The 24,050-nt window shown below is 40.4% G+C and overlaps 1 protein-coding gene across 1 annotated transcript in view; it reads right to left on the bottom strand.

Annotated features, from left to right (window-relative positions):
• The window catches only part of HTR4 (5-hydroxytryptamine receptor 4), a 131,972-nt gene extending 108,506 nt beyond the window's left edge, over positions 1–23,466 (bottom strand). Inside the window, exon 1 of the mRNA XM_062189922.1 lies at positions 23,343–23,466. Coding sequence (XP_062045906.1) covers positions 23,343–23,466 — 124 coding nt within the window. The remainder of the gene's footprint in view (positions 1–23,342) is intronic.
• Between the last annotated feature and the right edge of the window lie 584 nt (positions 23,467–24,050).

Below are 24,050 nucleotides of genomic sequence, written 5' to 3'. Positions count from 1 at the left end.
GGCACATAAAAGTGCCAAAAACCTATTTGTGTACTGACTACATGAACTATCCCTTAACTGGTCACTTTACCTTGTATCTTAATCTTTTTCAACAATCCTCAGAACTGAAGTGAAAATGTATCTTTCCCCTAAAAATAATTAGGTCATTTCTTCCATTTGCTCTAAATTCTTTCACTGCTATTTGGGTCCAATACCAAATACTGACCTGGGTTAACGTGATCCCTGTTCACCTCTCCAGCTATTTCAGACACTGCTCCAAAACCAACTCTGCCACAGAGCAGAGAGAACCCCAATTCCCACTCAACACAATGGCCCACAGTTACTACACTGCTTGTTTTCTTTCCCCTCTTTACCTGGAAAATGCTTGTGCTTCGGGATCGATTTAAACACCTTACTCTCTGGAAAGCTACCCCCGACCTTCATACGGCCCTTTTCCTATATGCTTTATAGCACCCTATAATCGCGTATCATAGGTTTTTATCACACAACATTTCATTATTCCTCTAAAGGTCTGTCCCCATAGCCTTACTTTCTTTCTCATTTTGGTGTTTGCAATGCCTAGCACAACAAATACCTATTAAACAAACAGAAATCTATACAAGTTAGAACTTGCCTGAAGCAAATTTCATCTTCTGTAGTCAATATTATGGTCTTGTGCCCCCTTCTTCTTGTCCGTACTTCTAGTAAACTGTCAGTCAAATGCATTAGGGCCATCAGTCATCTCTGAATGAACCAGTTTCTCCAGAGACTATCAGAGCCATCCCTGATCTACCTTGAGGGCTAACAATGCTTCTATGTCTACCATGTAGTCATCTCCAGAGCACTGGAGCTACCGTGAGGGTTAAGGAAATGCACGTGGAGCACTTAAAATGTTGCCTGGCATGTAGCATGCACTCTGTAAATGCTAGACATTATTAATCATCTTTTCCGTTCATTTCAAATATAAACAAATGGTCCTTGCATTTGTCCTGGTCCTCTGGCTCCCAGTATAGCAAAAAATTCAGCCCGGTCGATGACTGATCATTGTGAGAGCATGCAGTAATTTGGTTGACAGCTGTCGAAATGAAAAGCATAAATAGCATCCAAAGGAAAGGCAGGGTGAGTAACAAGTTCTTGGAGTTTTTCCAGATGTAACTGGGAGAAAAATCAAATGTGACAGAATAGAGAAGAAAAAATATGCAGCGAATGCCATAGAAGTGGAGATGGAATCAGAAGGTGGTAAACATGGAAGGAGTAAGATTTGGGGGTCATAAGGAGCTTCTACAAGCTAAAGAGATGTGGGAAGTGTCCAATATCTCAATGGGGTATGAATATTAAATGTCTCTGCATCCCAGTTCACTATGAACATGTGTGTACTCACTCACATTTACATGGGCCACCATGCACATATTCCAGAAGAGAAGACTGAGGAGGGGTGAGTATGGACATAAGAATAATGTGCTGCTGAGCCGGCGCCGTGGCTCACTAGGCTAATCCTCCGCCTTGCGGTGCCGGCACACTGGATTCTAGTCCCGGTCGGGGCACCGGATTCTGTCCCGGTTGCCCCTCTTCCAGGCCAGCTCTCTGCTGTGGAGTGCAGTGGAGGATGGCCCAAGTGCTTGGGCCCTGCACCCCATGGGAGACCAGGATTAGCACCTGGCTCCTGCCATCGGAACAGCGCGGTGCGCCAGCCGCAGCGTGCCTACCGCGGCGGCCATTGGAAGGTGAACCAACGGCAAAAAGGAAGACCTTTCTCTCTGTCTCTCTACTGTCCACTCTGCCTGTCAAAAATAAAAACATAATAATAATAATAAAATAAAATTTAAAAAAAGAATAATGTGCTGCTACTCCAAGATAGTTCAGATTCTCTACCTGGGTCAGATCCTCCACTCACTTCTTCTACACAATTCCAGTGAGCATCCATGGAGCCAGAGACACAATGGTACATAGTAAACTTCATCAAAAACGTCTGGTATGGCATCCCATCCTGGCCACCTGCATAACTATTTTATAGTACATAAATGCATATCTAAATAAGCTTGTGACAAATGCCATCAGGACTTGAACCGGCACTGCAATATCGAGGTCAGTGCTGCACGTGGCGGTTTAACCCGCTTTGCCACAATGACACTCCCACAAAGTTGCTTTTTCAGAAGGTGTTGCCCATATTTGGCATTGCACATAAAATTGCCTTGGTAAGTATATTAAATTGACAAATTTTATTTGTCCAACCAGTTATTAAACTTACTGATACACTTAATTTTAGAAGTTTTACATTGCAAATGTAGCTATAAATTGTGGCATTTATGCCGACTCATTTTTTACCCATCCACCTGAAGCTGCTTATAAACAAAGAATAATTTTTAGTATTTTTACAAGTTTTTATTACCTACTATGGACGTCCTGGAATTACAGCTTCATTCCAGATCTGACCACTTCTCTCCTGTGGTCCCACTAATCATAGTCCAAGCCACCATCATCTCAAACTTACGTCTTAAAAGTTTATTTCTTACAATAAACTTCTGTTTTCAATCCTCAGACCTATTCTCTACATAAAAGAGTCCATCTCTGAAGTTCAAGGCTAACAATGTGTGTGTTCTCCTTAACATTCTTTCATGGCTTTCTCACACATGCAGAGTATCTCAAGTTCCTACCATGACCTCAAAAGGGTGTATGGAATCTGGTACCAGCCACCCATTTCCCGTCCATTCCCACTGGTTTTTCTCCTTACTCTGCTCCAGCACAGAGCCTCCTCACTATTTCCCCAATATGTCAAGTGCATTCCAGCTTTGCATAGTGTTTTTTTGTTTTTGTTTTGTTTTTTTTTTTTTTTTTTTTTTTTTTTTTTTGGACAGGAAGAGTTAGAGAGAGAGAGAGAGAGAGAGAGAGAGAAAGGTCTTCCTTCCATTGGTTCACCCCCCAAATGGCCGCCATGGCCGGCGCACTGTGCTGATCTGAAGCCAGGAGCCAAGTGCTTCTCCTGGTCTCCCATGCAGGTGTAGGGCTCAGGGACTTGGGCCATCCTCCACTGCACTCCCTGGCCACAGCAGAGAGCTGGACTGGAAGAGGAGCAACCGGGACAGGATCCGGCACCCCGACCAGGACTAGAACCCGGTGTGCCGGCACCGCAGGTGGAGGATTAGCCAAGTGAGCCACAGCGCCGGCCTGCATAGTGTTTTGTTGTGTTTTTCTCCCGAGTAGACTATTGGCCAAGTTCCCTCCTTTCTCTCAATAACATCTCTTTCTCAAATGGAATCCCATCACAAACGGCTTCCCTGACCATCCTAACTGATGTAACACACCTTGTCATGCTAAGATTCTCGATGCCACCTTACTTTTTTCATATTTAGCTAACATATTGTATGTTTCTTTGCTTAATTGATGCCTATTAACTTCAGTCGCCCCTCCCCCCGTACATTACAAGTGCAATGAAAATAGAGGCTTTGTAAATTTTCTTGGTACATAGTAGGTATTCGGCAAATATCTGTTTGAATGGATTAAGCAACGAATGATGACATCTTGGAAATGTGGTTCTATCACCTGCTGCAACAACAGATTCTTTATCTGTTTTGACCAAAGTAGTGCTTTCAGCTACTTCAGTCACCTGCTTGCAGATCAAACCCTCTCCCTTTTCTAAAAGCCTTTACATGTTATATCCAGCAAATCCAACAGTCTGTGCTCCCCAATTCCATTGTCTTTTTTAAAACTCAGGTTAAATGTTAATTTGTCTCCAAAGTTTAGGGTTGTTTTTTTTTAACCACCCTTACGCCCATTTTTTGTTCATTCATAAACATTACAAGGCTCATTTTTTTCCCCACCAGTTACTTCTAGTTCAGAATCTCTCGTTCCTTTAGAGTTATTTTTATAGTCCAAGTGAGGCTTTGTTAACCGATTTATCTATAAACCAATCAACTAACCATCTGATTGACATTTGGTATGCTTGGTCTTGGTGCTACAGTGGACAATAAGAAAGATATTATCCTTGTCCTCACAGAGGACATGGTTAAGTTGCACATTGTAATATGCTCTGTTTTTTTTTTATCATGTATGGCCTTACGTAAACATGCACACATTTACGAGTAGTTGGGAAGATGTATTTTAAAGCAATGAAATGGAATTGCAAAGATACCACACTGATAATCTTCTGAGTTGATGAGGATGTGCTGACTGGACTAGCTGTGGGGAAACACACTGGCAAAGCTTTTTGAATTCCAATTTGGCAATATCTTTGAAAATCCTGAAGGCTTATTTTCCACCTATGCATTCCAGGGAAATGCTCCTGTGCTTGCTTAGTTGTCCAAAGATGCAGGTGGAAAAATGAGTGCTGCTACATTGTTTATACAAATGAACACTTGGAAACTATAAATACCCACAAATCTGTGAGTGATCAAAGAAACTGTAGCACTTTGATATCCTTAAATACTTTGACAATGTTAAAATGAATGAGAAGGAATCCATATACATGTAACAAAAATATGAAGACACAAACTGGGCTGATAAAAAATGAAACCAGGGGAGTAGTTGTGGGGGGGCGGGGCAGAGAGTAAGAGAAAACTAAACAAGGTGGGATTTCAACTGTATTTGTAATGTTTAATACCCTAAGCTGGATCATGGGCATATAGGTATTCTTTCATTTTTCTCAGAATCTTTGTTATATACTAAATGCTTTTAAAATCAAAGGATATATCTCTGTGTGAATATATGCATATATATACACACAATAAAATAATATCTCCATGATACATTGGTAGATGAAAAACATCCTAGCTTAAAACACATAACATAATAGCATAGGAGTTTGAAATAAAAATTGAGGGGAAGGGGAAGAAGCTACGTGTATGTATACATGCGTGTACATATATGTATGTAAATTCAGAGGTGATGAATATATGACTGCACAGCCAGTAGTTAATCAGAAATATTTTGAGCAGGGGAGTGGAAGGTGATGTGAGACTCTTGTTTAGGGTAGTACTGGAACTTTAAATTTTAAGAATTCGTCTGTTTATGTATTACTTGTTCAATTGAAGAAACAACTCCCTCCACTGTGAATCCCTTCGCTTACACTACTCTAACACATGATTTCTCACTTCACACTGGAACATTAGCAAATATATTGTTCTTGCCAAATAGATCATACACAGTAGCATTCATTTTTTTCAAGCAGTCAGCTGTGAGCTTGCTTAAACAAAAAACAAACAAGTTCACTGGCTCAAAAAGAGACTTGGCAAAAATAATCTCTGCTGACTTGAGCGTCAAAGTTATTCTAAGAAGGTTAGCATTGGAGGGAGGCAACATTTTGACCTGTGTGGAGCACAGGGGAGGAGAGATTGTTGTTTGCTTAGGACAGCATTAGTAATTTAAAAATATTTTCCTTGTAAATACACAAGTGACCCTATTTAGAACATTCTTCTTGGTGGAAGTCCGTGGGACTCCTTGAGATATTTGAGGGATTTTATGGTTGTGATTGGGGAACATTAAATGCACTTAAGAAAACAAGTGACACATTACAATATGTGGGAAAATTGCTTGTAAGAAAAATACCATCCTATATTCTCCACAATTTCAGAATATCCTACTAGCCATTAGTGTAAGTAAAAATTTTGTTTATAGATATCTAATTTAGAACTTTACTAGTTTTACAAATAAATACAATTAATTTTTGCTTGGTAATTTATACAGACTAAATAAAGGAAAAATTATGCTTGCATTTTGTTCATTATATATAAATTATATATTGTATGTTATATTAATTATATTCACTGCACACCACTTAAAATGCCAGCATGTCACAGCTGCATTAGATTCTGATGGTAGTTGTCACATCCATGCAAATTCAACATTTAACTGCACATATTTGACTGTTATGCTCTCTAATACAGAGGAGACTGAGAATTTATACAATGAAACATACATTATTCTGTTATCATTCACTTTCTTTAAAGGTGTTATGTTAAATTTTAACTGTGTATCAGTAGGTTATATTACTTTTTGATTCACTTCCATCAAACAAGTGAATATTGCAAAATATTTGTTTTAAAAAACAGGAGGGTAATAGTTGATCTAAGTTGATTGAGAATCACCGGTGTAGAAAAGTATAATGACTCAGAAGCTTGGTTGCTTTCATTCCTTGAACTTTGGGGGTCTTGTCTCAGATTTGTCTGCTAAAATGTTCCTGATTTATCGGTCTTTGGACAGGTGCTGTTGATTCTCAGTGACTCTCAAGGGTTGGAAAGACAAGAACAGTGGCAGAGGCAATGCAGTACTTTCCTATCAAGAAAACTCTATTCCAGCTCCCAGCTTTTCTCACAGTCCTAACAGGTTTTAACAGCTGCAATACACATCTCCCACAAAAAGCTGTATTTCATTATCTTGTGAATCTGACAATATTTGCAAATCAAATTTGTGGCATTCTGGTATGTTGGTATGAGTGTATGAATGTCTGTGTTGTTCTTTCTCAGAATAATTTATGGGGTAGAAATACTTCAATGTGCTAGAAGGTGCTGAAATAGAAAAATTAATTCTGTGGTTAGCTTGAGAATAAATGGTAGGCTGCAGACTGTCATGTAATGCAATAATGTAATGAGAGGATCCCCTTAGGGCTGACCATGGCAGCTTTCCAACCCATCAGGCTTTTTTTTCTTTTTGCTTCTCTGATGAAATAATACTGGAATAAAGAATAGCCTCATGTTAATTTTTAGTTTTTTCTTTCTGACATACAGAAATTGTATATATGTATGGGATATCACGTGATGTTTGAATACATGTATATGCTGTATGTCCAAACAGGGTAAACATATCTATCTTCTCAAGCATTTAACATTCATTGATGGTGACAAAATTTCAAATCCTTTCTTCCCAATTTTTTAGATAAATATACATTATATTATCACTATCCATAGTCACCCTCTTCTGCATTAGAATACCAGAACTTCTTGCTCCCATCAACTTTAACTTAGTACCCATTCATTAACCTTTCCCCCATTCTCCCTAGTCTCTGGTAACCACCATTAGACTTTTACCTTCTATGAGATAAACTGTCTCCAATTCCACATTTCAGTGGTATAATATGATCCTTGTCTCTATGCTTGGCTTATTTCATTTAACCTAATAGCCTCTATTTCCAACCATGCTGTTGCAAATGGCAAGAAGTCTTATCTTCTGAGTGCTACTATATGTTAGAAACAGTGCTGAATTTTTCATACATTTTACTCATTTTTATTGTCATAAAATACCTAAGGAGATAGATATTAATACTGTTTCCAATTTATAGATAAAGCAACGGATGCTCAGAAATTTGAACTGATATAACCAAAACCACAGAGCTGGTTGACAACAAATTCAGGATTTGAACAAAGGTCTTCCTAACTGAAGAAACTGAGATCTTAACCACCATGATGTACTAAGTTAATACTAACTTACATTATAAGTTACATCATTGATAAGTAACAGTTAAAATATATCATCTGGAATACAAGGAGCTTTCAAACATTCATGGCAAATGCATATTATGAAAAAAAATATGCAGGGGCCAGCGCTGTGGCACAATAGGTTAAGCCTCTGCCTGCAGTGCCAGCATCCCACATGGGCACCCATTTTAGTTCTGGCTGCTCCTCTTCTGATCCAGCTCTTTGCTATGGCTAGGGTACTTGGGCCTCTGCACCTGCGTCGGGAACCCAGAATAAAGTCCTGTTTCCTGGCTTCAGATCAGTGCAGCTCTGGCAGTTGTGGGCATTTGGGGAGTGAACCAGTGAATGGAAGACATTTCTGTCTCTCCCTTTCACTCTCTGTAATTCTACCTCTCAAAAAAGTCAATAATGTAAATCTTTATCCATTTTAGTATTTTTTTTTTGTTCTAGTACTATTGGTTGAACTCTGTAATTAACACACAATTATTCTTAGGTGTTGAACTTTCAACTGAAAAGTGATCCCTGTTAAATGTAAGAGTGGGAAAAAGAGAGGGAGGAGATGTACAATTTGGAGCATGCTCAATCGGACTTGCCCCAAATGATGGAGTTAGAAATGTGCCAGGGGATTCCAATACAATCCCATCAAGGTGGCATGAACCAATGCCATCTCACTAGTCCAAGTGATCAATTTCTGTTCACAATTGATCACACTGATAGGTCTAAGAGTCAAAGAGATCACACAAACAAAACTAGTGTCTGCTAATACTAACTGATAGAATCAAAAAGGGAGAGAACGATCCAACATGGGAAGCAGGAGACACAGCAGACTCATAGAATGGCAGATGTCCTAAATAACACTCTGGCCTCAGAATCAGCCCTTAAGGCATTCATATCTGGCTGAAGAGCCCATGAGAGTATTTTAGGTATGGAAAGCCAAGACACTCTGGGGAAAAAAAAAAAAAAAGAAGAAGAAGAAGAAGAAGAAGACCTAAATGAAAGATCTCTGCAAGTGAGATCCCAGTGGAAAGAACGGGCCATCAAAGAAGGAGGTACCTTTCTCTGAAGGGAGGAGAGAACTTCCACTTTGACTATGACCCTGTCTAAATAAGATCAAAGTCGGTGAACCCTAAAGGCTTCCATAGCCTTGGCAACTCATGATTACTGACGCCATAAACAAGAGTGTCAAATTGTTAAATCAACAACAGAAGTCACTGTGTACTTACGTCTCATGTGGGATCTGTCCTTAATGTGTTGTCCAATGTGAAGTAATGCTATAACTAGTACTGAAACAGTATATTAAACAGCTTGTGTTTCTGTGTGGGTGCAAACTGATGAAATCTTTACTTAGTATATAGTGAATATATCTTCTGTATATAAAGAGAATTGAAAATGAAAAAAAACTTGGTGTTAAATTGTAAATTGCATAGAAAATTAATCAATTCTTAAAAAAAATATCACGTAGGATCTCTGTCCTTAATGTGCTGTACATTGTGATTTAATGCTATAACTAGTACTCCAACAGTATTTTTCACTTTGTGTTGCTATGTGAGGGCAAACTGTTGAAATCTTTACTTAAAATATACTAAACTGATCTTCTGTATATAAAGAGAATTGAAAATGAATCTTGATGTGAATGGAAGGGGAGAGGGAGTGGGAAAGGGGAAGGTTGCAGGTGGGAAGGAAGTTATGGGGGGGGGGGCGGCATTGTAATCCATAAGCTGTACTTTGGAAATTTATATTCATTCAATAAAAGTTAAAAAAAAGTCAATAAAATTTTTAAAAAAAGAAAATACTTCTCAGGATCAGGCTTTAAAAAAAAAAAAACTATGCATTGATGTCAAAACTCTTTTGCACCAAAATAAATATATCTTTTAATTCAATTTTTCCATGAGCACTTTAAAGTACTCTTTTGCAGATTAACTTAAATGCTTATCTCTTAATTTGTTTTTCTGACAACTCTTTTGAGAACTATAATTTCCTAAGCCTGGTGCTCCATACTTCCTCAGTTATTAATTCCAGTATCCAGACCTTGAACTTGCCATTACCAATAGTTGTAACTCAATAATCTGAATTGCCTTCTCTCCAATCATCATTTCTTCTTAGAATTCATTCTCTAAGCACTCTGACTCTAGTAATTTTTTGTCCCCATTCAAAACCATTGATCCTAGCACTTTTCCATATACCCTATCCTCCTAAACTTCTAACAGGAACATCCCATGCAGTGGTGGGATCTTAAAGATACCGTGAATGTTAAAGGTACCAGAAGCCTAAGAAAAACCTGATCATTGTTCTTGATTATGCTAATCCAAAGATTCTAGAATTAACTAGAAAAACAAGGACTTAAAATTCTGAGTATTCTCTACATCACCAACGTGCCAGGTGAGGAGCTACAGAGGTAAACCTAGAGACTAAAGGACTCAGAGGTGCTGGGTCAGCTAACTTCAATTTCTGCAACACTGCGGTAGCTCTAAGAAATGTCACTGGGCCCAGTGAGCTAAGATACTGGAAAGCAGAACTCAGACCAAACTAAGAGAAAATGAAGAATGCTTTTAGGACAAATATCATATGTTCTCCCTGATCGGCAACAACTAACTGAGCACCAAAGGGGAAACCTGTTGAAGTGAAATGGACACTATGAGAAACACTGACTTGATCAGCCCTTGGCCTGACTGTTGATGTACAACTTAATACTTTATCCCTTTTAGTATATTTTTTTTGTTCTAGTACTATTGGTTGAACTCTGTAATTAACACACAATTATTCTTAGGTGTTTAAATTTAACTGAAAAGTGATCCCTGTTAAATATAAGAGTGGGAAAAAGAGAGGGAGGAGATGTACAATTGGGGACATGCTCAATCGGACTTGCCCCAAATGATGGAGTTAGAAATGTGCCAGGGGATTCCAATACAATCTCATCAAGGTGGCATGAACCAATGCCATCTCACTAGTCCAAGTGATCAATTTCTGTTCACAATTGATCACACTGATAGGTCTAAGAGTCAAAGAGATCACACAAACAAAACTAGTGTCTGCTAATACTAACTGATAGAATCAAAAAGGGAGAGAACGATCCAACATGGGAAGCAGGAGACACAGCAGACTCATAGAATGGCAGATGTCCTAAATAACACTCTGGCCTCAGAATCAGCCCTTAAGGCATTCATATCTGGCTGAAGAGCCCATGAGAGTATTTTAGGTATGGAAAGCCAAGACACTCTGGGGGAAAAAAAAAAAAAAAAAGACCTAAATGAAAAATCTCTGCAAGTGAGATCCCAGTGGAAAGAACGGGCCATCAAAGGAGGTACCTTTCTCTGAAGGGAGGAGAGAACTTCCACTTTGACTATGACCCTGTCAGAATCAGATCGAAGTCAGCGAACCCTAAAGGCTTCCATAGCCTTGGCAACTCATGACTAGAGCCTAGAGAGATTACTGACGCCATAAACAAGAGTGTCAAATTGTTAAATCAACAATGGGAGTCACTGTGTACTTACATCTCATGTGGGATCTGTCCTTAATGTGTTGTCCAATGTGAAGTAATGCTATAACTAGTACTGAAACAGTATTTTACACTTTATGTTTCTGTGTGGGTGCAAACTGATGAAATCTTTACTTAGTATATACTGAAGCGATCTGTATATAAAGAGAATTGAAAATGAATCTTGATGCGAATGGAATGGGAGAGGGAGCGGGAGATGGGAGGGGTGTGAGTGGGAGGGAAGTTATGGGGGTGGAAAGCCATTGTAATCCATAAACTGTACTTTGGAAATTTATATTTACTAAATAAAAGTTAAAAAATAAAGAATGCTTTTATTCTCATTAAATTCAATACAATTGTATAGCTGAAATGCTGTATTTTAAAAAATACTTGTGGTCACTGTATCAAGACTGCCAGGAGTCAGGATAGAGGGAAATAGAACTTTGGGAGAGGGAGGGTGTGTGCATCACAAAATGTAACAAAATGCTCCAGTCTGGATGAGACTTCCACTAACCGCTCCTTGTTTGGAGGACCTTACCAACCATAAGGGAGACTGCATGTGTGATCTTTCACTGTGTTCAGGAGTAGAGAAAGACAGTGAGCACTACAGTAAGCACCTAAGGCAGCAGAGCGAGCAGTGGTGGCCTCCAGGGCCCAGGTGAAGCTTCTGTTTTTTATGATGGTACTTCTCAACCGTGCCCATTTCACCTGCACTGCTCTACAGGGACTCCCAGTAGTGACTCCCCAGAACAAGATAAGTGCCACCCAAGGTCAGAGGAGGTCTACAGGCTAATTATATGGCGGGAAATTCCTTTATGTAATAGACCAGAGGTGCATCAAGGAGCCTATAGCTCTGTTTCTACCTGGGTCCCCTACTACTCTGAAATATACAGATTTAGGCATTGTGAAATCCTTCACTAAATGCCCCATATATTTAAACAGAAATATCCAGTTCTCAAACCAATTGACCAACCAAGCACTTGGGTGACTTTTACTCATCTAAAACATGGACTGACCATTACGGTTATATTACTGCTCTTCCTACTCACAGGAGAACCAATCACATTCACTCTCCCCCCTCAACAAGAAGTGATGACCAGAAAAATCAAACATCAAGCTGGTAAGAGATATCCATTGGGAGAAATCCTTACAGAAGAATTTGTGGAGCTAAATAGCTCTCTAGAGAAAAAAAAAAAAAAAAGGTTACCAGCCTCCATGTTTAGTAACAGATATGACAGCCAAAGTTTGGGAGATAATATGAATCACCATGCACTCAAGATCATTATCAGCTCGTCTAATTAGCAATGGATAAAACACTGGGAAACATCTAAGAAAATGAAAATTATGCAGTCCAGACTGTCACATGTGTGTATACATCAGAGCTGACAGATTTAGATATTCAACATCTGAATCCAGTTTTTGGTTAGAAAAACTTTCCTGACTAATCCTGTCTAATCCACATCATTCAGAAAGGTTAGGAGTAATATTAGTATTGATATTTTCAGATAAACTCAACTTCAAAAATATTAATCTCGTTCAGTCCTTATCTAAGGAAGTCTGTATTTATGGTTCACAGAAAAGCACGTTGGATGGGTACATGCTAAGAAAGAGGACTGCTTAAATTGTCAAAGTTGACATCATTACCCATCACAGTGTCCCCTTTGGCAGGGTTGGTGATATACCTCTGGGCTTGAGGGCCATAGTTCCTGTAATAGATGGCACTTCTGATGTCCTCAGGCAAACTGTTTCTTTGACATCCCACATTAATTCAAACATCCCCCTACCATAGAATTCATTTTATTTATTCTCAAATAACATAATAATTTTTTCTGCTCTCTGTTCCTATGATGTCTTTGTGGTAGAGTTTGTTAGAATGCCCCAAATGGAAGCAAGAATTACAGGATAACTATTACATCAACATGCAAGTCAACATCAGACACCCTAGGATGTGAGCCCACCAACCACCTGCAGATGCTGTGGCTTATTGACCTATGGCCCTCTGGCCCAGCTTGCAAGAGCTCCTGAGCTCATCTTCTCTTTGCCTCATCTCTTCCTGTATCTTCTTCTCCAATTCGGGGCTGCTACATGTTCCTCTAAACCAGTTATTCTAGAGCTAGTATTGTCCCTAATAAAAGGAAAGGGTAGCAGCCTACAGTCAATTACCAAGAGGCCTCCACTTCCACTCAGGCTTCCTGTGTCACCTATTTGTGCCCTGCCCTAACAATGAAAACACATAGCTCAACAAATAGACTCTTTAATTTTCTTGTGTGTGGTTTCTTTCTCCTCCCCTCCTCTCCCTTTCCCTTCCTTCCCTCCATCTCCCAGCTCTCTCTGTTTAATGACATGGATAAAACATCAACACATTCTTATTGTTAACAAATTGGATTCACAATCATGTCTGGCATGGCCATGTGTCGACAGAGATCTGGAACAATGGAGCTTCCTTTGCACAGCTGGTAGGAACACAGTCATGGTGTGGAAATGCGTCTGAAGATGTACATACCCTACAACCTAGACCTAGACCTAGACCCCAAAGAATTACAAAGCAGTAGAAATTACATGCATGTCCATCAACAAAAGACAACTAGACAGGAGTGAAACACTTCAAAGTAGACCAACAATTCAATATTAGTAAATTGCACAACTATAAGTTTTTAAAAGTATAATACACACAGAATGCTATTCTGCAATAGTATATAGTATACCACTTTCCAAGATGAAAAGCATGAAAGATATTTAAGAGCATTTTGGAATATGTACTTAATTACTAAAAATACTTTGAACTGCCTAAGAATGAGGACAGCCAAAATCTGGGGGACAGTTATCTCTAGGAGGTGAAATGAGGGGATGCCAACAGCAAGAGTAAACCATTTGTCACAGCTTACTTCGGAAATTAAGATGTTGATTTGTTCCACCGTAGGCCATCTTGTTAATATGACGTACTTATGCATTATAAATACTCTAGGAAATTCAAAGTTTCAAAGAAAACCAAAACTTCACCTTGATCGCCTAATCTCAGGCACATTTCAGAGGTCTCTCCTCCTGTTATTTCCCCTCTATATATACACAACATTGTTTGAACAAGTTTATCTCTTTCCTTTTTTTCCCACTTGTGATAACATGATATGTACGCTTTCATTCAACATTCAGGCCTTGGCCATATAAATACAACTCCACTTAACAATAATGTATTTTCCTAGTGCTTAATCATTTGTTTTCCACAAAGAACGGTCTAGCAGCTAAAAGCAGACACTTTGGAGACAAACTGCCTGGATTCTAATTCCAGAGCTAACATCTGACATTTCCCTGGGACAAGTTACTGAAACTTCATCGAATTCAGGCTTCTCGTTTACAGAACAGAGAGCATCGCAACATCTACTCATTAGGATTTCTTGAGGTAGGATGAGGAAATTCATGTAAAATGCTCAACGTCACTGGCGTATAGCAATCTGATAAATACTGTTATTATTTGTAGCTACAATCTATGCCATATGGCGAAGGACCCTTAATGTGGCATTCTTTTTTTATTTTTAAGATTTATTTATTTGAAAGGCAGAGTTAGAGAGAGGCAGAGAGAGAAAAGCCTTCCATGCACTGGTTCACTCCCCAAATGGCTTCTACAGCCAGAACTGAGCTGATCCAAAGCCAGGAGTCAAGATCTTCCAGGTCCCCTATGCAAGTTCAGGACCTAAGAATTTGGGCCATCTTCTACTGCTTTCCCAGGCCATAATAGAAAGATGCATTGGAAGTGGAGCAGCCAGGACTCAAACTGGCACCCATGGGGGATGCCAGCACTGCAGGTGGCAGCTTTACCAGCTATGCCCCAGCCCCTGCCCCTAACATGGCATTCTTGCTTTAAGTTCAACTCATGGTTAGGTATAAGTTTTCTTCCAGAGAACAATCATAATGTTCCTTTACCCATTCCTGGATAATTGTGCTAATTGTGCAAAAACTTTAGAAATCAGTCATCCTTCAAAACCCCATAGGACCTGTGGCAATATCCATTCTTCCAGTTCCTACACACAAAATTCTATATGTCCAAATTCTGGGCATTTCTTAAAGGCTGTCAGTTCCTGCCAAGTCAATCTGGCAAACAGATAAATATATTTAAGTGTTTATATGTCACTGTTCTTTTTTTAAATTAAGCCTGGGGGTATGGCCAACCTTCATTTTTCACATTCATTCTAATAATATTTTACGTTGAGTTCCACATAGAATGTGTAACTTTCAGGCAATTTATTTTTTCCATTGTTCTCAGGCACTATTCCAAAATCATGACATAATGTATGTGCATTTTATATTTGCACTTAGCAATTTAAAATATCTATTTCTTATCCAATATAATATATGAGATTGTATAATTCTGCAATACAAGAAAGCTTGAGAACAAAATCTTTGGAGATATCCAGGCCTCGGTTCAAATCCTCGCTCTGTCATGGGCTAGACAAGTGCTTCAAGGTGAGTGTATCAGCTTTCTATGCATGGACAACAAACTGCCCTCAGATTTTAGTATCCTAACACAACACCCATTCCTTAGCTCACCGTTCTGTTCCTTTGGTCAGAAGTCTGAGCATGCTGACCAAGTTCTCTGCCAAGGTTAGAGACAGTCAGTATAGGCACTACTGAATTCACTTCAGCTCACATGGTTGTTGACACAATTAAGTTTCTTGCAGCTGTAAGACTGGGACACCCATCATCTTCCAGCTATCAGCTTAGGCTACTCTTGGCTCCTGGGGGCTGTCCATATTCCCTGCCACATGGTGCCCTCTATCTTCGAAGCCAGCAGAAGATTTCTCCCTCTCGTGGTTTGAATCTCACTTCCGTATCTCAGCTCTAAGACAGAGTTTGGAAGGGCCCATTTGATTGGGTCATATCTACCTGAATAATCCCCCCATTTTAAGGTCAAGTGATTCGGGACTTCAATTACATCTGCAAAATCAGTAGCACCTCAATGGCTGATTGGATAAGTAGGGCAGTAATTGTATACCCCATCGAGCAAGAAACCTTGACGGACATCTGAGAATTTCATCACTCACAGCAAGTGAGCCTCAGCTATAAAAATGATGCTCACTAGGCCGGCGCCACGGCTCACTAGGCTAATCCTCTGCCTTGCGGCGCCGGCACACCAGGTTCTAGTCCCGGTCAGGGCGCCGGATTCTGTCCCGGTTGCCCCTCTTCCAGGCCAGCTCTCTGCTGTGGCCAGGGAGTGCAGTGGAGGATGGTCCAAGTGCTTGGGCCCTGCACTCCATAGGAGACCAGGAGAAGCCCCTGGCTCCCGCCATCGGATCAGCGCGGTGCGCCGGCCGCAGCGCGCTGACCGCGGCGGCCATTGGAGGGTGAACCAATGGCAAAGGAAGACCTTTCTCTCTGTCTCTCTCTCTCACTATCCACTCTGCCTGTCCAAAAAAAAAAAAAAATGATGCTCACTAAAGAGGAAAATTGATTGGACAGAGTAAAGCCATAATAAAAGCCCCCAAATATCAACTAAGCACAGGCCTGGACTCTGTTTCCATTATTTCTTCTTCCCAGCAATTCTTTCCCCCTCGTCTTTATCAGTAGACACACACACACACACACACACAAAACCACATATAACTAAAGTATTCAGTTTAGTAAATTTAGACATATGTTGACATTTGTGTTCATTCCCTTCACCATGGTTTAGGCAATAAACATATCCATCACTTCCAAACATCTCTTTGTTTTTGTCTGCTATTGAGATCTATCCACTCAGCAAATGCGTAAGCACCCTGCAAGTTATTGTTAACTGCAAGCTGAATTCTGTACAGCAGAGCTGTGGAACCGACTCATCTTGTATAATTAACTTCATAGCCACTGAGCAATTCCCACATAACCCTTCCCTGCATCCCTTAGTAACCACTATACCATTGTCTGCTTCTATGCCACTGACCATTTTAGATGCCTCTTCTAACAAGAATCATGCAACATTTGTCCCTTTGTGTTTGACTAATTTCATTTAGTGTACTGTTTTCCAGGTTCATTCATGTTGCCACAAATAGTAGGGTTTCCTTTCTTTTTATGAAATGAGTAATCCATTGCATGTATATATCACTTTTTTTTACCCAGTCATCTGTTCATGAACATTTGACTTGTTTCCTCATTTTATCAATTGTGAATAATGCTCAATGAACATAGGAGTTCAGATATATCTTCAAAATCCTTACTTAAAATTTTTAGGCTACATATCCAGAAGTGGGATTTCTGGATCACATGGTGATTTTATTTTTAATACTTTTCCGTAGCATTTTCTATAGTATCTGTACCATCTTACATTTCCACAAGTTGTATACAACACCAATACACTTGGTTGTTGTGATTTTTATAACAGCTACCCTAATGGGCTATATCAGCTCTGTAATTATGTGTATATATTATATAATAGATTATGCATTAGAGAATTTTTTCATTGTGGTTTTGATTTACATGTCCCTGTTGATTAGTGAAATTTAACACCTTCATCTTTTTCAGATCTTTATTCAAGTCCTTTGCCCCCTTTTTAATAGCGTTATTTGTATTTTGGTTTTGTTTTTGTTTGCTTGTGGGTTTTTTGCTATCCAGTTATAAGAGTTCCTTAAATATTTTAGAACTTAACCCATTATCTCCTATAGTTTGCCTTTTCACTCTGTTGACTATTTCCTTAATGGTGCCAAAACTTTTGGTTAGATACAACTCTAACAATTTACAAATTTTTGTTTTTGTTGCTTATGCTTTTGGTTTCATATCCAAGAAATCAATGCCAAGACCAATGTCAAAAGCTTTTCCCAGAGCTAGCCTTGTGACACAGCAGGGTAAGCTGCTACTCGTGAAACTGGCAACTCCTATCAGAGTGCTGGTTTGAGTCCAAATGCAGCTTGTAAAGCAGTAGATGGTGGCCCAAGTTCTTGTACCTCCACCTCCCATATGGGAGACCAGGATGGAATTCTTGGCTCCTGGTTTTGGCCTGGCACAGACCCAGTTGTTACAGCCGTTTGGGGGGACGAACCAGTTGATAGAAGATCCCTCTTTCCTCTCATTCTTCCTCCCTCCCTCTCACTGCTCTACCTTTCAAATAAATGAATATTTAAAAAAAAAAAAACTCCCATTTTTCCCCCAGAAATTTTATGGATTTGGAACATTATGTTCCAATTTTTAAATTATTTTCAGTTCATTTTTATGTACGGCAAATGACAGAATTTTTTTTTGCATGTGAATATATAGTTTTCCCAGCAACATTTTTTAAAGAGACTAGAGTTTCCCCATGGGATATTCTTGGTATTCTTGGTACCCTTGTTCAAGATGAGTCTCCCATGTATGCCCGATTTGTTTCTAGCCTGAGTTTATTTCTGGGCTCTGTACTCTGTTCCACTGATCTATTTGTCTCTTTTTTACGTCAAACCAATTATGTTTTGATTATTGCAGTTTTGTAATATGTTTTTACAAAAGATTTATTTGAAAGGCAGAATTACAGAGATGGGGGGGGGGGGGGAGAGGGACCTCTCATTTACTGATTCACCCCTCAAACGGCTGCAATGGCCAGGGCTGAGCCAGGCTGTAGCCAGAAGCCAGGAGCTTCATCCAGGGCTCCCAAATGGATGGCAGGGGCCTAAGTACATGGACCATCTTCCACTGCGTTCTCAGGTGCAGTGTAGGGAGAAAGGTCAGAAGTGTAGCAACTGGGACTTGAACTGTCACCCATGTGGCATGCCCTTCGTCTCAGGCAAGTGGTTAATCTACTATGACACAATGCCAGCACCATCTTTGTAATATGTTTTGATATAAAAAAGTGATGCCTCCAGGTTTCTTTTCTCAATCAAAACTGTTTTGGATATGTGGGGTCTTTTGTGGTTCCACAAAATTTTTAGCATTTTTTTTCTGTATCTGTAAAATGAATGTCTTGGGGTTTCTGAAAGAGATTATATGGAATCTGTTGATGGATTCGTGTGCTGTGAACATTTTAATAGTATTAATTCTTTCAATCTATGAGCATGGAAAATCTTTCCAGGCAAAGCATGCCAATGCAGGTATTTATTTCTTCTTTAAAAAATCTCTGACATGAGTGCCTTATACCTTTCCATGTCGGACGACTCGTCCCTCCTTCATTAAATTACTGAAGTATTTCATTCTTTCTGTTGCTGTTTTCTTGATTTTCTCTTCAGATAGTCCACTGCTGACGTACAGAAATGCACCACGACTTTTGTATGTTGCCACTTCACTTTCTGTTCTGAATTTCTTGATCAGTTCTAAAAGATTTGGGGTTTTTTTTGTTTGTTTTTGTGTGATTTTTTTCGGTTGAATATTTAGAATTTTCTACATATAACATCATGTCATCCCCAGCAGCCCCTTTGAAATGAGCCTGGTTCAGAACCTCTGCTGGTGAGTGGTGTTGATTACAGCTCCAGTAATGATTCATTGTAAGAAAGAAAGAGGCAAAGATGACTCCCATTCTATTTCATAGTTAAGGAAACCGAGCTTTAGAAACAATGTGCGTGAATCAGTTCTGACAAGCTCTGACACCTAATGAACACTCCCAAATGCCAGTTTATGGCACCATTATTGTAGCAGTCATCATCATTTTATACTGGAAAGGCGAAGTCCAGCTTCTCTGGTAGCACTCAGCACACGCACTCCTCCTCTGGGCCAAGCAAACACCGTGGCACCGCGAGGCATCCTAGGAGCTGCTCTTCCCTGCGAAGCGCCTGTTACTGCTGCTTCTTTAACATCCCAGGGAGAAAGGCTGTACCTGTTCCAGTCAATGTCAGAATCCAGAAACTTAGAGTCATGTAACACCAACTTGCTGGTGGAATTTGCGTGACTACTGCTAAACGCAGCCTTTTTTACATTCCCTTTTAACTTCTGTTTCCCACTTATTAAGCTTCCGTTATCTAATTTTACTTCTCACTTGTTTTAAAGCTTTTTCCCCTATCTTATTCTGCTTTTAGTCAAGACAAGTACTATTTGAAAGTGCTCCGAAATCTCCTAACACATATTGAACATTTTGTGCATGTTAAAAAAAATAAAGAGTTTTAGTTTAAGATTTATTTATTTGAAAGGCAAAATTACAGAGAAGCAGAGAGAGAGAAGAGCAGAGGGAGACAAAGAGAGGTCTTCCATCTGCTGGTTCATGGCTCCACCGATCTGGAGCCAGGAGTTTCTTCCACTTTTCTTTCTGGCCGTTGTGGCCATCTGAGGAGTCAACCAACAGATGGAAGATCTCCCTCTTCTCTGACACTCTATAGCTCTGCCTTTCAAATACATAAATCTGTAAAAAAAAAAAAAAATATGTACCCCCAGGCAATCAGAGATTCTGTGACAATTCAAGGGCCAGGTCATGCCTATATGTACTGCAGACCAATAGCTACCTTCCCAATAGCTACTCTTTCTTCCTAAGTGACAGAACCCCAATTTTATTTGGGGAACCAATATACCCACTCTATAAGCTCTTCTCTTTTCTAGTCTCTCCTGATACTAGAGATGACAAGATAAAGTTTTGGCCAGTGAGTTATAAGCAAAAGTTGGCTAAAGGTTTGGGGAAGATGCTTATGGCATCATACCTCTTTCTCCCACTTGAATTTGATGTCAAAAGTCACAACAGCCATCTTGAAGCCATACACAAAGTGCAACAACATGGAAAACTAGAAAAACAGTGGATCCTTGCTATCACTGACTTGCTGCAGCAGCCTGAATCATATGGGTATTTTATTTAGTACAAGAAACAGTAATTCAAAAAGCAGCATGCTTATAGTGCCTAAAGGCACTGCTCATGATAGACCTACGTATGAGCCCTGGATAGCTACCTGACATTGAAAGAGCTACCTAACTTCTCTGGATGTCATTTCCCTACTCACAGAACTCATTTCAACATTTAGTAAAATAATAAAGTGTATATAATGGTTCCAGGCATATTTCCAGCCTCCAGTTTATAGTACTCTGATTAAACTTAGCAATCTATCTCTGAAATTATTTTATTATTATCCAGTGTGTATCCAGGGCATGTATGCAGATTCTATCCAGCTGGTCAGCCAAACAATGTGTTTATACTCACAATTTTATATTTAGATTGGCTATGGAAAGCACAAATTCCCAAACAAGGCTAATGAATATTCATCAGATTGCCTTAGCAACCTAGAGTGCTAAAGCTAGAAAGATTGCTCAACAATCATCCTACAGATATTAATTGAGTGCCAAATATATGTTCATAACCGTGCTCATCATCATAGATATAGAAATGTATCAATGAAAAACGGTCTCTGCTTTCCTAGTGCTTCTCCTCTATGGGAACAGTCCCACAAGTAACTGACGTGGCCATGTGGTTGTGTGGCTGAGGACACTGAAGCCCAGAAAGGTTAAGTGACTTGCAGATACGCCTGCTGCAGACTGCACAGCAATAGTGGAAGGTGTTGGCATAAAAGACAAGCGTCTTGATTTCTATTGTGTTGGTCTCTTGTCCCTGTCCTCCCAGTATTGATGTTAGTTGTTGTATACCATCACTAGGTATTCCTTACTGCCTATCACAATGACTGAGCAACAAAACCTGATCATTCTGTTCCCTTATTTCCTGCCACCCTCTTTCACTCCACTGTGTCTGGGTGTTCTTCTCTCCAGCCTGTCCTAAGTAGGAATTTTACACTAGGTATCCCTTCTCTCTGGCTGTTCTTCCTTCCTCGTCTTTTTGGATGACACTGCTCCATCATTTAGGCCTCAGCTTGAATGCTCCCTGTTTTGACACCGTCTAAAAGGTAGGATTACCTTTTTTTTCCTTTTTATCTCATATGATCAGCTGGTATCATCTTACCAGTTTCTGTGTTCTCACCTGCTAGGTGCTGCTCTACATGAGGGCAGAAACTTTGTTGGCCTTACACCTGCATTTCAAAACCAGAACAATGCCTGGAAGCGAGCTGGCATCATTTGTCCAAATGAATAGTGCTGTTGGCTCTTGAATTCTAGGCGCCAGAGACAATCTTTTATGATGAATATTTGTGAGCTGTGCTCTGCCAAGTGTATGTTGAATGGATGAGTGAATGAATGCTGATGCCGTTTCCTAGTTGCTGCATAGGATATAAGCTGCAACATTTACCTTGGAACAAAGCTACTCTAACCCCTTCATTATGAAGTAAGAGGAAAATGAGCTCTGGGACTTGTCTTGAGACTCAGATCATTGAATTCAACTGATGGATATGAGGGATGAGGATGGGTGAAATGTGTCACACATCGCCTCTCTACAAACACAGATGAATGAGATAGTAGATCGACATAGCAAATGGATATGCTATGCCCCGACCTCTCCAGCCCTTTAATCCCAGCTTCCCCCAATCCTCTTATACCTCCTAGGGTGGATGCCTGAAATTCCATCAGTTTCCCTTTCTTTTTAGCCAGGGGCTGGTGCCTCTTGGCCACACAGTATTTCTTTCTTTTTTTTTTTTTTTTTTGACAGGCAGAGTGGACAGTGAGAGAGAGACAGAGAGAAAGGTCTTCCTTTGCCGTTGGTTCACCCTCCAATGGCTGCTGCGGCCAGCGCACCGCGCTGATCCGAAGGCAGGAGCCAGGTGCTTCTCCTGGTCTCCCATGGGGTGCAGGGCCCAAGGACTTGGGCCATCCTCCACTGCCTTCCCGGGACATAGGAGAGAGCTGGCCTGGAAGAGGGGCAACCGGGACAGAATCTGGCGCCCTGACCTGGACTAGAACCCGGTGTGCCGGCGCCACAGGGAGGATTAGCCTGTTGAGCCACGGCGCCAGCCTAGTATTTCTGACGCATCTTCATGTGGATGTTTTGGCCAAGGCATGTGCTCTCCAGTTCCTCTGCACCCCACTGTGTCACACCTGGCTGCTTCAGAAACTTCTAAGACCTCCCTGGTCCCTGATGGCATCTTTGTATAACAGCTCCTATGTCATTTTTTCCTGCTGTAACCAGCAGATTACACTTGACCTTGAGTGTAAAATACAGAGCTTATTTTGTAGCATGGAGAAAATATCTTGAAGATACTTGTACTTGTGTAGGATATCAAAGGAAAGGAGAATTTAGGAATAATCTAGTCCCACTTCTTTGAGGCTTACAAGAGGCAGATAGCTAAGGTCACAGAGAAAATTGTGGTGCATACAGGACTGGAACTTGGGTTTGGTTGTATGAGATGGTGTGGTATGGAGAAAGGATACTTTGAGGTACTAGGGGCAGGATGAAGCTGGGATGGTGGTTGGCGGAATTTCAGAACATCAAGATTCTGCCTGAGCTAAACCCACCTTTTGCAGGCTTTTCCACCCAGCACAACTCTAGAAGGTGGGACACTTGCACCTCCCACATAATGATACCTTGGCACCTTCATCCTCCATCACTAATTTGTATCTGTCTTTTCTGTCGCTTTACATAACTAATTACTGTTTATTCCTTCTAAGCAGGTTGTGTGGGGATCCTAACTGGGGAACAGAATGATGTTCCTTTAAGGCTGCTGAATTTTCTTTTTTTTTGCTAGGGTCCCACATCCTACTACCTGGGCTCCAGGAAAAAGTCCTATCCAGAGGTAACATCAGCAGTTCAGGTACAACATCTCTCGGCAGGTAGCAAAGCTGTGTGCAGAAGACGCTCAGCTCTTTGTCTTGAGCACTGGCCCTCATCCCCACGTTCCTCTCCTGGCCATGCCTGTTTTAGCAAGGGACGACCACTTCAGGTTTTCCACCCTCTACCACTGTTTCTAACTCAGTGCTTTCAGTTACCTTTAACCACATCCAGAAGCAGTATGGCTAAGTGGAAGAAATGCAAACACCAAGCCTGTTAAGATTCAGATGGAATACTTGCTTGTGCCACCAGCTGGCTCTGCACCTCCCTGTTGAACCAACTGTCATCTCTGTGATTATGGGACCAATGGATGTTTTCAGCTTCCGTCTGATTTAGCCTCCACAACTCTACAGACCATTCTAACCTTGACTCTGTAAACTGCTTTTTATACAGTTTTAAATTATGAAATATTTCAAACATGAAAAAGTGCAGAAAAGCAGTGCGTTATGTTGAGCCAACAAGGATGGAATGACCACACAGCCAGCCCTGTGCACTATTTACTGGGAAACAGCTCAGCTGGCTGAAGGTGAAACTCTGGGAGTGAGGCCAAAACCCGGTATGGCCCAGGTGTCACCCTCCATCCCCAGAAGTTAGCACCGCATTGCAAGTCAGTGCATACCATTCTCAGGTATGTTTTAGTCCT

This window comes from Lepus europaeus, chromosome 4, assembly GCF_033115175.1.
Source record: "Lepus europaeus isolate LE1 chromosome 4, mLepTim1.pri, whole genome shotgun sequence".
Taxonomy (NCBI): domain Eukaryota; kingdom Metazoa; phylum Chordata; class Mammalia; order Lagomorpha; family Leporidae; genus Lepus; species Lepus europaeus.
Note: the sequence above shows the minus strand (reverse complement) of the source record. Positions and strands in the feature narration are given on the sequence as shown.